We start from the raw sequence: 18,110 nt of genomic DNA, 5'->3' as shown, positions 1-18,110 counted from the left end.
AAAAGATGCCACGACAGCCAACAAAAGACAACAACAGAAGCTTAGGATATTTCTAGCCTCTGCCCATAAAGACAAAAAAGAAACAAGAAAAAGACAATAGGAGAGCTTGATGAGAACGTATAGTCATTAAAAAATTCTTATCACCACACTATTAAAGCTAAAGAAACAAGTCCCATTTCCCAAAATCCTTTTGTTCTAGCTCTAGCCAATCCTCTCTCTCTCTCTCTCTCTCTCTAGGTAATCTCTCTCTCTCTCTCTCTCATATGTGATTCTTCAAGTATATAATGGAACTTGTTTGTTTCAGGGCTCTTGTACAATACTAGGAGATTTGTACCCATTGATTCTTTGAGGGTGGTGGTCTTCGTTGTTTTTTGATAGAAGGCCTTCCTCCTTGTTAATTTTAGATAATTAGAGGAGCATAACCAAAGGTTTATTAATAAGGAGGAAAATGGCACCAATGACCCTGCCTCCTGGTTTTCGATTTCATCCTACCGATGAGGAGCTCGTCGCTTATTATCTCAAGCGGAAGATCAACGGCAAAAAGATCGAGCTTGAGATCATCTCTGAAGTTGATCTTTACAAATGTGAGCCATGGGATTTACCAGGTATATATGCTTATATTGATTATTACTGTCTTAATACGGTTAATCAGCTGGTTAGTGGATAATTAGTGGATAATTGGGTGTTAGCTAATTTATTTGAATATTACATTGCTTGCAAGACATAGTGAAGTATATCAGAGTTTGATAGTTTGCTAAGTGAAGCAAGATATCAGAATATGTTATAAGAGATGAAAACAGAATAATAAGAAGGCATGTCTTCTGCAGCACTTCATCCATTTTCTTCATCAACACTTAATTTACAAGGCCTAGCTCTAGTCATCATCTTTTATGAAAAATTATCCATTTATCTTTGAATCCTGATTAATTTGTTTATCGAAATTCTTTGATACAATGACTAGCTAGTATTTGGATTAAATAACTTGCTTAACATTTATATTTTATTAAACAACAACTAAAATATATCCAATATTCTTGAAATAGACGAATCTAAAAGAGAGAGGGCACGTCTGTTCTTTCTTAAAATGAAGAAGAAGTATCTCAATTTACAAAAGTAAATGATGGAATTTCCATGGAACAGAAAGTAACCTTATCTTCTTGAAAAATCTAAAGCTAAAGCTAATAAAGTTTTAGGCTTTCGTCGCAATCACAGGATTATAATTGTGTTGCTTCTAAATACCTCCATTTTTTGACTTCCTTTCTCTTTCCCCCTCTTTTTGTGAGAAATGTAGTTTAAAATGTTAAGAGGATCAAAGTTTCTAGTGTAGACAAGCATAAATCTTGAAGTCAAGAAAGTGAGGAAAGAAAAGGTACATGGTCTCCAATAGATCATCATAGAAGCTCCCACATACTTACTGTGCTCTTCTTTTCTATTGTGGGGGGCATATCTATGTAAGATTTGATGATTGTTCCTCTCATGCATGAATTATAATAAATCACATTAAAGCGTGATATTCTTTGCAGCCTTTTATAGTCTTATATAGTCTTTAGATGTTCAAAGTACAACCTGTAGACGATCATAGATTTATCATCTCAAAAGTGGCATCTCGTAGCCTCTAAAAGCAATTACAGCATCAGAGTTCAATCCTCCTTTATGTCTACGTACCGATATCTCATCTGTCTACATAGAAAAACTATGCATATATAGTGATACTCGATCGTTCACCCCAAATACTTGATGTAAATAAAATGATCAATTCTTGAATTAATACCAAACAATCCACTGAACATAGATGACAATCTCCTGAACATATATAGCTATAGCTAAGCTACTTATTTCTTTAAACTTGTTGCATATTTTTCTTGCAGAGAAATCATTCCTACCTAGCAAAGATCTCGAGTGGTACTTCTTCAGCCCTAGGGATCGAAAATACCCAAACGGGTCAAGAACGAATCGAGCAACTCAAGCGGGGTACTGGAAAGCCACAGGGAAAGACAGGAAGGTTAGCTCTCAGCGACGATCCGTGGGCATGAAGAAAACCCTAGTTTACTATAGAGGGCGCGCACCGCACGGGTCGAGAACCGACTGGGTCATGCACGAGTATAGGCTTGACGAAAAGGAGTGTGAATCTGCCAACGGTTTGCAGGTAGATTTTTTTCCCCCTGCGAACGGTGTTAGCTTTTTCTCCCAAATTCATTAGAAACGCGTGTCCGATGAACTTGAACACGAGTTGATATGATACCATTTTCTTGCGTGCGTAATTTTATACTTGATATCATGTCGACAATTTTGAAACTAACCTTTGTTACATATTCATGGGAGGGGGGTAATATACCCTTGATGTGTGTGTGTATAATCTATAGAAAGTTCTAAGAAAGAAAAATACTGGCAAATCAAGACCATGTTTACATCTTGCACCAGTTCAGAACTTTCAAAATTATTGTGAAGATTTAAGGATTATAACTTTGGAATAATCTAACTTCATGATTCATATGAAATTATTTTCAGGATGCTTATGCATTGTGTCGCGTCTTTAAAAAGACTGCACCGGGTCCTAAGATTATCGAACATTATGGAGCTCCCTATCAATTGCAACAACAGTGGAAAGCTAATGATCATTCATCAACTGTTGAGCTCTCTTCTGAAGGAATAGGAGATGACCTGGAGAGCTGTGGATATACATTTCAGTCTGAATTTTGCTCTTCAGGAGTTGCTCAGAGACCCTCTCACAATGAAGCCACAGATGCGGATGGCAAATGGATGCAGTTTTTAGAAGAGGAGGCGTTTATCGCGACGAATAATATTCCACCGTTTCATAATCCTTCGAGTTTCTCATATGTGCCCTCAAGGGTAAAATTCTCATTGAACTATCCTAATAATGTTAACAGAAGTCCATTTAATTATACTCTAAATAGAAAGAGAAAATGTCTATTACGGTTTAATTTAGCCCTTGTATGTATCACATGTGAGTAAAGGTAATTTCTTCATGGAGAGCATTTGGCAAAATAAGAAACTAATAGCAAAGAAGTCTTTTATTGATATATACCTAAGTTCTGGTCATATATATGAACTCGCAAGTTATCATCAACTGAGAATGGAGCTACCCGTAACCTTACCACTAAAAAAAAAGAAAGAAAAAAGAAGTTGTTCAAACTACTATCGTGACAAAGTTCAATATATTCAACTTCATAATTATTTATCATTAAGGGAAAACCATGGAAACCTGAATTCTTCATTACACATCTGCGCAGCCTGTATATTAACCTAAAATTAACCATGAACGTGAATAAGCAACTCAAAAACTAAATTAATATATGTCAAAGATTAATTAAGCATTTACATATCTGAAAAATACAAGGGGAAAAAAAATTTAAATTCAAGCTGTCTTTCAATTTGTATTCAGTTTTAATGACATTTTGTTCTTTAACTATGTATATAGGTCGATGTAGCATTGGAATGTGCAAGGCTTCAGCATAGATTCACTATGCCTCCGCTCGAGATAGAGGACTTCTCACATATCAATCAAACCGACTCAAAACTCTTACATTCTGAATTCACTCAACAAAACAGTAATGAAGTAGATATCTTGCAAGAGATACTTTCAGTAGCTTCAGCCTCTAATGGACTAGCCAATAACTCCACATATCAATTTGAAGGGTATGCTTCCCTAATAGAACCGAGAAACGAGGGCCATTGGTTTCACGAGATGGATGGCTTAGATTCGTCAAGGTCTATGATCATGCCTTGTGGGAGTGGAGAGCCGATGAGTTTGGTTGAGATCAGTGACTTGGAGGAGGAATTTAAGGAAGATAAGAAGAAGGCTGAGAATTTAAGGGGTGTGAAAACTTTGGATACCGATATCTTGGAGGTAAGACAGCATCACTTTTTGAATATGAATTTAGATAGAATATAGGCTTTTATTTTATTTTATTTTTTGTTGCAGAAATCATCGTTAAAATAGGTTGAGAGTAGCCTTTGAAGTTCAATTAATACAAAATAACTTTTCAAGGGGGTTTCTGTAGCACACAACCATCTTGACCTATCTTGCTATGAAATGTCGATCGATTAAAATCACCAAAATGCCCTTAAAATCACACGTGCAAAGACGTGACACGTATTGTTACCCAAAACTAATCCAAACTTGATTTGTTTTTAAGGATATTTTGGGAACTTGAATCAAAGGTTTACAGGAAATAAAAATAAGTTAAGGTGATTGGTTGCTATCGGAATCCCCATTAAATTGGTTTCCGTAATAATTAAACTTTAAAGATGCATGGTTTTCTATCACCATATGTTAAAGATGTTTTTTGTGAAAACCCCTAGAATTAGCGTGTCAATTTCAGAAGCTAATTAGTGGTTTTTCTTTTCAGATAAGCTTAGATGGAGAGCATAATATAACAATGAATAACACCCCAAATCATCAAATAAAGGCACCCGATATCGATCAAGGTATTCAAATTTTTGACTCTTTTAGTACTTAACCTCTACATATCAAGGCCAATGAATTCACTCGGACATAGATTGCAGAAGCAACTGATCACGACAACAGCTTCGCTGACGAAGACAAATACACTGCGCCCATCTACTCTCAACCTCAAGAAGATGAGCTCTCTCTAGGTTTTATCGACATACGCCAACATGAACCAAGCTTTGATGTTTATGAGAAGGTTGAGTTCAATCATGGATTATTTGTATCAAACAATGGAGTTATAGCAAAAACATTATTTCATCATGTTGAGCCATCAAAGAAGATCAGCATTCATTTGAATCCAATGATGGCTCAAGGAACTTTGGTTGAAGGATGGGAAGTTAGAGATGGGGTTTCTGTATTTGGCAAGTTGAGAGGTTTTATCAAGGACAGGCTCATGGGGATGAAGAAATATTTGACAGTGAATTTGTTGCTTCCTTTGATCCCAATTGTGTTAGCTTCATGGATGACAAATTGATGAAGAAGATGATGAAGTTACAATAAATGAAAATGGGTGATAACAATTGGTTCCTTATAATTAGATGGAAATGGTTTTTCTCTTTCAAATATGTTTTAACTTATAACATGTATATTGTATAATGTAGAAGTATACTAGCATATGTTAAACTTGAAACATGTATATCCAAGAAATTAAGATGATTGTATTCCCTATTAGGTATAAAGAAAAGTTATTCTCTACTATTTACTGAATTTACTGGTTGCATGATTTGTAGCGGAGGTTTAATATGCTTCAAAGCTATATCATACCCCCTTTAAAAGCACGAATTCGGAAAAATCTTTTGGTAGACAAAAATACCATTGGAATTCAAATATTATTTCATTAAGTAAGAGTAAGTTAATAAATTGATGAATTCTTGTTGGAGATACATAGTAGAAGATAACGATACAGTTTAAATTGAAATGTAATCTAAATAAAATTATTAAATACTAAATTTATAAATGTCTACAAAATAAAGGTTGTATATGCAAAAAAAAAATTAATGAGAGAAAAAATATCTACCCCAAAGATCAAACCCAGGAATAACGTAGACCTACAAATGTATATAATATGGATGAGATATTTACAAAATCCACCAAACAAATTAAAGAGGCAAAAGTCATTCTCAAAGTTATAAAAAAGAAAAATTAAGAAAAACAAAAATCATACTCCCTTTAAAAGCACGAGTTCGGGAAGTCAAAATTACCTTGTATTATTTTAATTATAATCTATCCTAATCATACTTATATCCTATCCTAATAGCCTATGAACTATCTATGGCTCAACAATTTAAATAAGATTAATAAAATATATGAAATAGCTCCGTAATATTAGTTTATTATATGAAGTATTACAAAAAAAGCAAAAAGTTTTAAAACTTAGACAAAATACTCTCAAAAGTTTAAAATTACACAAAATAAGAAGTTAAAAATTTAGAACTTGGCAAAAAAAAGAGTAATTTGTGTGATATTCTTTCATTAAGATATATAAATATAACTTATAATTTAAGGTTTACTATCCCTTTTCAAAACCTGAAAATAGTCAAGTTGATATTGGTAAAAAAATAATAATAACAGATTAAAAATATCCAGTTAAAGAATAAAAATTTTAAAAATATACGATAGATTAAAATTAATGTTATTTTATAAATTAAAGTAACTGCATATAATTTTACCAATATGTTAGAGCACCAAAAATATATAAGTATCATTAATTGATAGAAGACTAAATCTCAAAAATTTGATAAAAGACTATAATATAATAACTTAACATTAATTGATTATAATTTATAAATATTGATCTCTAATGGTAATAACATTTATAGGGTAAAAAATTATAAAGATTTATATATGAAGAACTATTAGAAAATTTAGAGATATCCTTCAAAAGAATCAAGCGGATTTCATTTCAAATGAAATTCAGAACGTCCATAAATCACTTCAATTAACAATAACATAAGTTATATTTATCAAAGAAACATCGACTGAATACCCCCTGAAGAATATATTGAACAACTTTGTTCTAATTAAAGAAACATTCTTCATGGAAGATAAAAGAAAAATTACTATGTCATGACTCTGCATAAGCAAAAAATATAAAATCGCCATTTTTATTTTTCTTATATAGTATTACGACCATGCGTGTGATTTTATTTAAGGGTATGACTACTAACGAAGGATCAATTCTTAAAGACATGATCAAAGATAATGATGTAATAGCACTATTAGAATTCAAGATCTCTAAATATGAAGGTAGTATATTTCATTACTAAATTTTTATTAAAGACCACTAAATATAAAATTCGCTTTATATATGTCTGAAATTTATAGAGGATATATGCATGTTATCGTAAATTGCGTTAATAATATATATCAATCCAAAGATACAACTTACTGAAGAAATAAAAGAATAGTAAGTAAACCAAGCAAACATTCATATAACACTATAAAAAATATTATATTTTAAAGCTAATATGCAGCGTTCTTTTAGAGTAAGCTGTCAAGATAAAAACATCTCCATTAAGGCTCTTTATAAATACAGCAGAATTTAAATTACTACTATATACAACCACTATAACATTCAAAAGAGGTATGATCTTAGAAAACCTACTCTAAATTTCATACAATTAAATATAAGAATAATTTACCAATATATAGACACAATATCGCACCTTTAAGGTGACGATAACTACCATTTATAATAGCGTTGAGTAGTGGTTGTATGTTTGCAAAGGCTACAATAAGAGGTTGTATGTTTGCAAAGGCTACAATAAGAAAATGGATAGAGATGTTAATAATAAGTGTTCAGTTGATAAATGTTATAGAATCGATGATGATGTAGTACCAATGTTAAGTGATATCCATTCTTCATGAAATAAATATATTAAAATTAAATATTAATATTATAATCTAAAGCAATTTGATAATGAAAAATGTAATGTATTTAGTTCAGATCCTCATGAAAAGTAACTCAGACAGAGCAAATGTAACATTATGACATAGCAGAAATTTTTATTGGATGCACAACAGAAGAATTCATTACAGAGAAAAAAGAGGCAGCTCCTAACCTTATTTAAGTAATAAATTAAAAGCACAAAAAAATTTATATATATGAAATTAACATTTATTCTTATTAAAATAGGAAAAAAAATCAAAGTCTGTATTATCAGAAGTTTGTGTTGAACATAAAAAATATATTCAACTTCTTTGTGAATTTAGACGAGAAGACAAAATATGAATGAGCCCAAGGAAAGATAGCATGGTCCAGTCTCATATCATAATCGATGCAGATGATGAAAATACTACTTTAGAATTGCCCAGGAAAAAGATAAAGATGAAGAAGAATTGATCTCGACTAAAAAAAACTAGAAACGATAAAAAGTAATGATTTATGAATTGTTATAGAATACTTTTATTATTTTTTGTAAAATTAGAAATCTTTAGAAGGGATTTTCATAAACTATTTTTAGTACTTTCATACGCATATATGGATGCTTTTATCATTAAAAAATATACTAGAGTTAGCATTAATCTTCAGTTTATGATTTTTTTTCATTAACTATTTTTTATCATTTTAGCCCACTTTAAATCAATCATCTTGGCTCGTTGGCTTTATTATTTATCTTTCTTTTATAAAGTTATTTTTTCAAATGTTTTCACTTTCATAACACTATACTTCCTCAGGTCAAACTCGGTTTCATATGATCCAAAAGAAATAAAAATTTAAATTAGCTTTAGATTATATTTATCTCCTAGAAATTCTACTACCAACATAAAAATTTAAACTGAGTGTAGCCTATTCAAACAAATATCCAATAAATAAATAATCAAAGTGTAATTGAAGAGCAAATTTTAGTAAGAAAATAAACTAAAAATACTTAATCAAAGTGAGCAAAAATTATCAAAGAGTAACCGAGAATATAAACCAAAAATACCTAATCACAGTATTTGACCACGTGCATTGCACATGCATAAAATCTAGTTTTTTTAAGAAAATAGAGTCTGTGATAATATAATTTTCATGAAATTAGACAAATATAATGATGCGTAATAAGTAATAATAATATGAGTAAACTAGGGTTTGGTGGTCCTTTAATATTCTTAACTAGTAATGTTGCTAATACGACACATTTAGAGATCGTCAGCTATATACAATCTGGTACGTTAATCATCAAGACTGTAGTGGTCCGGTTATGTATCATATTAGCAATAATCCCAGCAAAGAGCATGGAGAGACACATTAGCATACCTTTACAGAAATCTCCCTGGGTAAATTCATCAAACATCTCCTTTGCAGAAAATGTTTAAATTTGTTTTAACCCTATACGATGGTTTTTTCGAAAAAAATTAGATCATAATATTTTTTTTTGAGAATAAAACATGGGATATACATTGTTCATTAATATATATCAAAAGTACAGTTACAAAAGTAGGATACGACCTGCATCCATAGATATTGGAAGATAGAAAATATAATTTCTCTTAACTAGTGATGTATAACCTTCTTCTCCCAAACATACATGAAGATGAACAGTGGACCTTGCCGTCATTCACCGTAGACACAGATATAGGGAAGAACCAAAGCCGACTATACATATAGTATAAAGAAACTATATTTTCTATAGTCCAATAAAACAAAATGAAGGACCAACAAAAATTTATACATATAGTATAAAGAAACTATATTTTCTATAGTCCAATAAAACAAAATGAAGGACCAACAAAAATTTTCTTTGCACAAACAATACAAAAGATTTTTCTATAGTCCAATAAAACAAAATGAAGGACCAACAAAAATTTTCTTTGCACAAACAATACAAAAGATTAACAAATGCTATCATCCACTGCTCCTCGAGATTGGCTTGGCTTCTAATGCACCTGCTAACTTGAGTGCAGAACTTCCTCTTCCAGAACCTGTCCATACATATAATCCAGAGATAGTTTAGTTAATAATGGACTGAACAGAGAAGTACTGATCTGTTCAAAAACAAAATTATTCCTTGTAGACCATAAATTCTAGCAAACTGTAGATAAAATGGAGCGCCATAAAATCCCATTAATTTTTTGTAGAGATTCTACAGAGAGAAGAAGGTCATAGAGAGATGTCAGCCATATGAAAGGTGATAAACACATAAAATATACATTATCTTAGTGTGTTTCAAGTATGATTTATGGGTGTTTGATGCATATTTCGTGTTTAGTTCGGGATTCAAAACAGTGCGACGGACAGATCTGTTTGCGCATACTGTAGCACAGGTCAAACGGACCTGTCCCGCGTCACTGTAGCACGAGTCGGACAGATCCGCCCGCAGTACTGTAGCGCAGACCCGCCCCGCGGTATTGTAGTGCGGATCCATCCTGTGGTACTGTAGCACGCATCCGTCACGCGCGCACTGTAGCACACATCCATCACGCGGTACTGTAGCGCAAAATCCGTCCCAAGTTACTATAGCACAGATCTGTCCCGTGGTAATATAGCGCAGATCCGTCCCGTGGTACTGTAGCGCAGATCCGTGCCACGGTACTATAGCGCAGATCCGTCCCGTGGTACTATTGCGTAGATCCGTCCCACGACACTATAGCACAGATCCGTCCCGCGGCACTGTAGCACAGATCAGTCCCGTGGCACTGTAGCACAAATCCGTCCCGCGGCACTGTAGCATAGATCCGTCCCGTGGTTACTGTAATGTGGTATTGTAACAGCCTTAACTCACTCATCCGACCTCAGAATGAGGTGATTCAAGATTCGTTAGAAAGATGATGAAGAGACCTTCAACTTTTTTCTTTTGAATTTTTCCAGATTCAAATTGTATCATGGTCAAAATGTCAATTCTTTATGCGGGTCACTTTGAGGTGTTTGACACTTTTTGACTACTCCGGACTTGTATTGCGTATTTCGTCATTCCGTTGACTTGTACACTCTAATGACTCACTTTGTATATTCATTAGCTTTCACGGGACTGGATAATTATTTCCTAACTTGAATGATGACACTTATCGTCTGTATTTCGTCTCGAGCTGTGTGTAGGAACCTATAGGCATTTTTATACGCCTACAAGGTACAGTTCTCTTACCATGTTCCCATTGCTTTTGTTTTTGAAAGGTGTAGTATCAACAATTATATTTTTACACCTGCCGGTTCATATGCTGGACATGGAATGCTTTTCTTACCTAAATCACTAGAGAGCTCAATATCACCTATAGTAATATTTGCTACAAACAGAGCAATATGCAATATGAGGTATGGATTTGTAATGGGTATAATGTTTAGTTAGTATCCAAATAAGCATCCATAACTTATTTGTTATATATCTTTGGCTACTGTTGCCGCAATTAGCTAGGGGCAGCTTCTGTTTACTTGTGTGCATAGAAATCGTTGTAAAACTCATTAGAAATTCTTCTCTTTTTCTTTTAATTTATTTATGTTATCCTTTTTTTTTTGTCAGGGGAACTAATATGACCAGTCCACATGGCATACTTGTAGATCTTTTAGACCGACTGATGATAATTCAGATAGAAACTTATGGCCCCGCTAAAATGATTCAGGTTCCTAGCCTTGCTCTTTTCTTCTATATGAAATGCACACCTAATTACTGATATTTACCACTTGTTGGTTTGTGCCAGATATTGGCAATACATGCACAAGTTGAAGAGCTGGTAATTGATGAAGAAAGTCTAACTTACATGGGAGAGATTGGGCAATAAGCATCTTTGAAGTATGTTCATTTACTTGCAGTTCCTTCAATATCATGTTCTACAATAAACATGTTATATTGTACAAGTCAATATTGGTTGCGGCTGGCCGCTACAGTAAACTGAATCATGTTTTAAATTGATTCATGTTTAAATTGCTTCATGTTTTAAAGTGTTTGCTGATGCTAGCTGCTACACTAAACCGAATATTAATTTATATAGGCTTAAATATTCTATTTTTCTATTTCTAAGTCTCCATTGTTTGTGGCAGGATGAAGGTTGCGAGGTAATGGATGGTGGATGAGAGATTATTTTGGATAGAATCAGTTGGAAGGGGACAAAGCATTGGGAGAGACTCATGAAGGAAGAACTCGTTGTTTTCAGCGAAAGTTGTTTCCATTGCAGATTCCATTAAAACTTCGATCGTTTACAAAGAATTACAATGAAAATAAAAGAAAATACAACTCTCGAGAAAATAACACAGAAATTGTTTATCAACTCCTGCTTTTGTGGGACTTTGCCTGTGCCGGGAATGCTTTAGTTCGTGGACCACCGATTCGTAGATCGAAAGGTTGTTTAGGGATCTCTCCTTCGTTTATCGAAGTAAAGATCTGAAAACGAATATCTTATCGATGTAAGATGTCCGTTCTTCCAAAGATCAAGTCTGAGCTTAGATCTCTAGGATTCACCAAATGATGCTTGTCAGAGGGTGAAAATTCTCTCTTTCTTTCTCAAAATCACCAAAGACTCAAGTCTCTTCTGCTCCAAAAAATGCCCTCTGTCAATGATGGCTATAGGGGGGTATTTATAGCCTCCTTAGACGATAACTGAAGAAATAGCTGGTCAATAACTGTCTCTTTAGGCGCGGCAGCTGATGCTGTCGCGGCTAAAGGGCGCGACAGTCGACACTGTCGCGGCCAAAGAGCGCGGCAGTCGACACTGCCGCGGCTAAAGGGGCAGTTACACCCACGTTCATACGTGTTTGAAACAGTTCTCCCACGACCTTTAACCACCTTTTTCGTGGTTTAACTGCTTTTCCACGTCAGCACACGTTCTATTTCTGATACGCCGCCACGTGGACTTTAAATAATCATCAGATAACTGTATTATAACTGCTGTAGCATCCTGCTTTAACTGCCGCGGCACCATAGGTTGCAGCGGTTAAGCCGCGACACCATAGGCTGCCGCGCCTTAGCCGCGGCACCTTGGTCTGCCGCGCCTTAGCCGTGGCACCATGTCCTGCCGCGCCTTAGCCGCGGCACCATGTCCTGCCGCGCCGCCATATGTTGCTTGATGACGTGTATATTGTTCTTCTATATCGTCTTGAGTGGTGTTTGAATGTCTGTAAGCATTTTTTGATGTCTACACTCGTCATGATAATTTATGCGCTTGCCATGATCTTTATCATTCAAATTCTATTTATTCATGATTTATTGCTTCACTGTCATAGGTCTTTAAATAGGTTTTCATTTGTTAGATTTGCATTTCAGTTAAGAATTGTAGGATGTGGAGAAGTTGTGAACCTTGTAAATGGTCTAAACTCAAAGTTTTATAGTTGATTATCATTTCATTGAATTTATTGACAAAGCTTGTATTGAACACACATTATTTTTTAATTGATTAAGTTAATTTCTTATTTATGATGGTAATTATTTGTTTCATTTGAATGATATCATATATTAAAATAAATGATTAGAAATAGATGAATATCATTGCTATAGTTAGATACAAGAATAAGCAGTAATATTTTGGTGAAAATATCTTTTTAATACCCTATAGCAATTGTTTTATGTTGTTATTATACCTTAGCGATGGTTAGGATTTTGTTGATACGAATATTTTATTTTTTTAAAAATAAATATTAAATCTTATAGTAACGGTTGTCTTTTGTTGTTAATACAATATAGCAACGGTTAGAATTTGCTGACATGGATTTTTTATTATTTTATAAAAATTAATCTAATAGCAACGGTTATTATATTTAAAACAGGTTTAGATCGTTACAATTAGCTCGTTGTAACAACTTTAATAGTAACGGATTATTTGTAACGGTTTTAACCGTTGTTAATGTATTAGAAACAGCTCATAACGTTACTAAGAGGCCTATAAGCAACGGTTGGAACTATTGTTATAAGAAGCTTTTGTAGTAGTGCATTTACTGTTGTTTGCCCTATCTCTCTAATAGTTTTGCACACCATAGTAATTTTTTGGGTTCAGGAGTTCTTTACCATTCGCTGGGGTATCCCTAGTATCATTACCCACTTTGGTGCTTTGAACATCCCATCTGTATAATTACCTACTTTTTTCATCAAGGTCTAGCTAGCATTTTGAGCATTTTGTAAGTTTCATTACCTACTTTGTTCATCAAAGTGTTGCGCGCCTAGCACCTATGCGGAAGCGTGCTCGACAACCAAACGAGTCCGCGAGCCACGAGAGAAGAAAACCAAACCAAACACGAGCACAATCCAATCCAAAATACAACATATCAAACCAAACACAGAGATATACGTGGTTCGGCAATTTACATACGTCCATGGGGAGAGGATGGGGAGATTCTACTAAATCAAGAAGAGTACAAAGAGTTACAATCTTACAAAATCACTCAAATAAACCCTAAACCAAATCTCTCTCCTTACTCACAAGTTCTCCCTCTCAACATGCTCAGTACAATCTCAAATCTCTGATATAAAACCCTAGAAAATCGTATTTGATTATATATCAAACAATAATCCCAAACAGAGCAGGAAATCAAGCTCAGGCCTAGACCTGACACGCGGTCGACCGTCGCGCCAGTCGCGATCGACTGTGGCCAACGACAAAAACTAAAAATCTATTATAGGGTCTCGCGGTTGACCGCCATGCCAGCCAACGCGGTCGACCGCCAAAAGTCCAGAGACTTTTCCATGTGTTGTGCACGTTTGCGGTCGACCGTCGCGCCACTCACGGCCGATCGGGAAACTTCCAAATACCTGTCAGCTTCATTTTTCCTAAACTCTTCACAAAATTTATTTATTTATTAGACATTGTTATTACTCTTTGAGAAGAAAACTTTATTCATCAGAAGATGAGTAAGCTTCTACCTACAAAGATAAGACTCATCATAACAAGAATTCTCCTCATACCAAACTCGACGAGCAAGCAAGAAAATTTTTGCAAGATGGCAATGATATTCTTGTGGTCATTAGAAACATAATCACTTCTATCGCCACAACAAATCCTCCAGAAATTTAAAAAACTATGTAATATATATATATATATATATATATGAGATTAATGAGTATCCTTGACAATGAGGGAGATTCCCTCATTGACAATGATGTGGCACAATCCTCACCATGTGAAATTATCTCTCCTTTGGTATATATATATATATATATATATATGGAGATGTTCTAATAAAAACCTCCTTAGCCTAAAAACTAAAAATCAATATCATCCCTTGGATCTAAATGAATCCAATGGCTGGGAGTCAGTCAAACAGTCAACAGACACATGCATTAATTACATACATTAATTACCTCAACGAACACAAATCTGTATTCACTACAGTGAATCTGTATTCACTGCAGTGAATCTGGATTCACTGCAGTGAAAAACGTGTTCAACGTGTTCGTTGAGGTAATGAATCTGGATTCACTGCAGTGAAGGACATGTTCGTTGAGGTAAGGAATCTGTATTCATTGTAGTGAATCTGGATTCACTGCGTTGAGGTAATTAATGCATGTGTTTAATGAGGTAATTAATGTATGTGTCTGTTGACTGTTTGACTAAATCCTAGCCATTGGATGATATTGGTTTTTAGTTTTTAGGCTAAGGAGGTTTTTATTAGAACCTCCCCATATATATATATATACATATATACATATATATGCATACTTATATATACATATATACGTATATATGTATACATGCACATATATACATATATACGCATGTATGTATGCATGGGTATGTATGTGTGTGTAGTTGAGATTATAAGTTCATCTGCCTCATCTTTTGGTGAGAAAACAGTGGAGGTGATATATACTATAAAAGGAGAAATTGTAATTCTCAAATTAACGCTCTAACCACTCATGAATGGCATAGATTATTTATTTTTATGGAGTGCTCTAATAGAATCATTATTATACAATAACATCTTTGGAGTGCACTTTTGGGACTTGAGGTGTACTCTATTATATGTAACAAATCCTTTTTCTTTTCTCTTTTTTTTTTTTGAAATTCTTTGCCTACTCATGGAGTTGGCAAGATGCCTACACCTCTCCAATAGGAAGGGGCATGTATCACTAGACGGAAGAATGTGATGGGGTGTATGCACTTAGGTGCTCATGGAGCACCTAGAATTTCTCCTCCTTGAGGTGTCATCCTTTCTTCTCCAAAAAGAAATAAAAAATAAAAAATTAAAGAAAACCATCAATATTCTATACTTCACATGCATGTTCCTTTTTACAAAATTTTCTTTTGTTTTTTGTTTTTTTTTTTCCTTTTCTTGTGCATTTAACTTTCTATCTAGAATCCACTTAATGTTGATTCTGTTGTGCCTGAAGCTGTATCGAGGAACCAAACCAAACGCCAATCCAAGAGAGCCAAACGAACCAAATATCAATGCACAAACAAAACACCAATTTTAACGTGGTTCTGCAAGTTGCCTACGTCCACGGGGCAAGGGGGGATGGGGTTTTCACTAATAGAGAAAGAGTACAAACTGAGATTACAATACGCTCAAAGGAACAAACTAATCTCACCACAAAGCTCTTAATCTCTCCAAATAAAACCCTAAACAAATAGCTCAAAAATACCTCTTTTTGTGCTCCAAATAGCCCCCAATCAATGCTTAATCAAAGCCTAAACCAAGCCTAGGAAACCCTAAAAAACGTGTCTCTATTTATAGCAAAACACAATCCCAAACTGATTGGGATTCTAAAAACGAGTCTGCCACACCCTGCACCATGGGTGTGGCAGAGGGTGTGGTGCAGGACAGATTCTGCCACGCCTAAACCAAGCCTAGGAAACCCTAAAAAACGTGTCTCTATTTATAGCAAAACACAATCCCAAACTGATTGGGATTCTAAAAACGAGTCTGCCACACCCTGCACCATGGGTGTGGCAGAGGGTGTGGTGCAGGACAGATTCTACCACACCCATGGCAGACACCACACCAGGGTGTGGTGGAGTCTGTTTTGGGTTATTCTTCACGTTTTTCATAATTCCTTCGCCGTTTTTACAATTCTCCACCTCGACGAAGTGTTCCCAACACTGAGTCGACACCAACCAAAACAAATGCCTCACTTGTTGCATCCAGTACGCCACGATAATGGACTCATGACAATGGACTCCATCCACACAAGTCGAGACCCAAACGGGAGTGCGAACACTCACCCAAACGTCGGTATCTACTCACCAAATCGGCTGCATCAAAACTGACTGCCTACGTATCCTCTTGCCCAAGGAATTAAGCCTTCACGTAGTTCACCCAAACGGCCTCCAAAGGCCCTCAAACAAATAGAAAAGTCTGCAACTCTTCCCCAATATCGCCAACGGATCTGCAACTAATAGCGGCCCCAAACTGATACAAATCAAACACCTCCATCTGAGGTGAACCAATGGCCGTATCCAAATCATGTCCACCAGCTGCAACCGAATCCAAAACCAATCCATCATCTGCATCCGAAATCAAATGATCCCCAACCTGTGTCACCTCAGCTGGAATCCCAAATAACGTAGTATGATCTGGAGTATGTGGAATAAGTTCCACCCAACGTGAAGTAGCATCACCCTCCACCTGCTGCGATATCCAAACGACCTGATCAACACTCTCCACCTGCCGAGAGTCAAAAATGACATACCTGCTCAGAACAAAATCAGAAGCTCCCAAACGATAATTAACTGAGCCTCCGAACCCCAAACGCGCAATCGGATCAAATCTCACATCCTTGATGTGACCAAATGCTGGGTATCCAAATATCCGACGCAACCCAAAATCTGAAGCAGCTCTACCAGATCCAATAACTCCTAATGCAGCAGTCGGCGACCTGTGACTAAGATGACCCAAATATGTCGAAGATCCAGAACTAATGCTCGACAACCAACGCCGATCCTCCTCCAGAAAGGAACGACCCATCGAAACTATCATCTCATCTCGTCGCCCCAAAGTCTCCACACCAATGAAGTGTCTCCTATTGCTGTGAGCTCGGCACAAACGCAAGAAAGGACCCTTATCAAATCTAGAACGAGTTACCTTTCTGCCAATACACTTCTTCCAATTGTTGTTGACTTCTAGGACTTTACACCAACGGGAACTGGTCGCGACCCAATAATGCCTAGAACAATCTTCAACTGCGGAAACTAAGATACGATTACCTCCCAATGATGCCTCCTTGGAAGGCCCCCAAATGCCTGACTGAACACCTCCTAAAAGACCCCTCGCTCGATGGATAGGAATGCCAAACTCCACCACGGTCTTGCTCATCCAAATATGCTCACAGGACTTCAATCTGCAGGTCATAGCACTCCTCAACAACCAATGCACGGCATTACCAATCATATACCCCAGCACCAAACAATGCCACAGTCTAGCCGAATCTAATGAAGTCGTCATCTCCCTATCAATCACCGTTCTCCCAAGCAAATAGTACAAATTACTCCTTCTGACGCCCTTCATCACAATCATGGACCCAAATGTAACCTTCAAGCGTGCATCCGCCAAGGTCACCCCACCCTATAGCCTGCTGCCTCCAAAGCTCCAAGTGAAATGATGTTCTTCTTTAACTGAGGAACGAACCTCACTCCAACCAACTCCCGAATCACCCCGTCACTCATCCTGATCCGAACGGTACCGATACCACCAATAGAGCATTTGTGATCATTCCCCATGAGCACAAAATCCCCTCTTTCCAACTCCTGAAAGCTGGAGAACCAATCTCTTCTAGGGCAAATGTGGTATGTAGCCCCC

The 18,110-nt window shown here is 35.7% G+C and overlaps 1 protein-coding gene across 2 annotated transcripts; it reads left to right on the top strand.

Annotated features, from left to right (window-relative positions):
* Positions 196-5,133, top strand: LOC109826285 (NAC domain-containing protein 86-like). Of its 2 annotated transcripts, none has more exons than XM_020393297.1 (7): positions 196-237; positions 305-605; positions 1,869-2,146; positions 2,509-2,850; positions 3,440-3,868; positions 4,371-4,449; positions 4,528-5,133. In XM_020393297.1, the coding sequence occupies exons 2-7, from the start codon at positions 449-451 to the stop codon at positions 4,944-4,946; spliced, it is 1,704 nt and encodes a 567-aa protein (XP_020248886.1). In that variant the 5' UTR covers positions 196-237; positions 305-448; the 3' UTR covers positions 4,947-5,133. The 2 variants fall into 2 exon arrangements, with proteins under 2 accessions (XP_020248886.1, XP_020248888.1); XM_020393299.1 differs by having other exon boundaries at positions 4,521-4,638.

The sequence above is a fragment of the Asparagus officinalis genome, chromosome 10, assembly GCF_001876935.1.
Source record: "Asparagus officinalis chromosome 10, Aspof.V1, whole genome shotgun sequence".
NCBI lineage: Eukaryota > Viridiplantae > Streptophyta > Magnoliopsida > Asparagales > Asparagaceae > Asparagus > Asparagus officinalis.
This window is presented reverse-complemented; position numbering and strand designations above follow the sequence as displayed.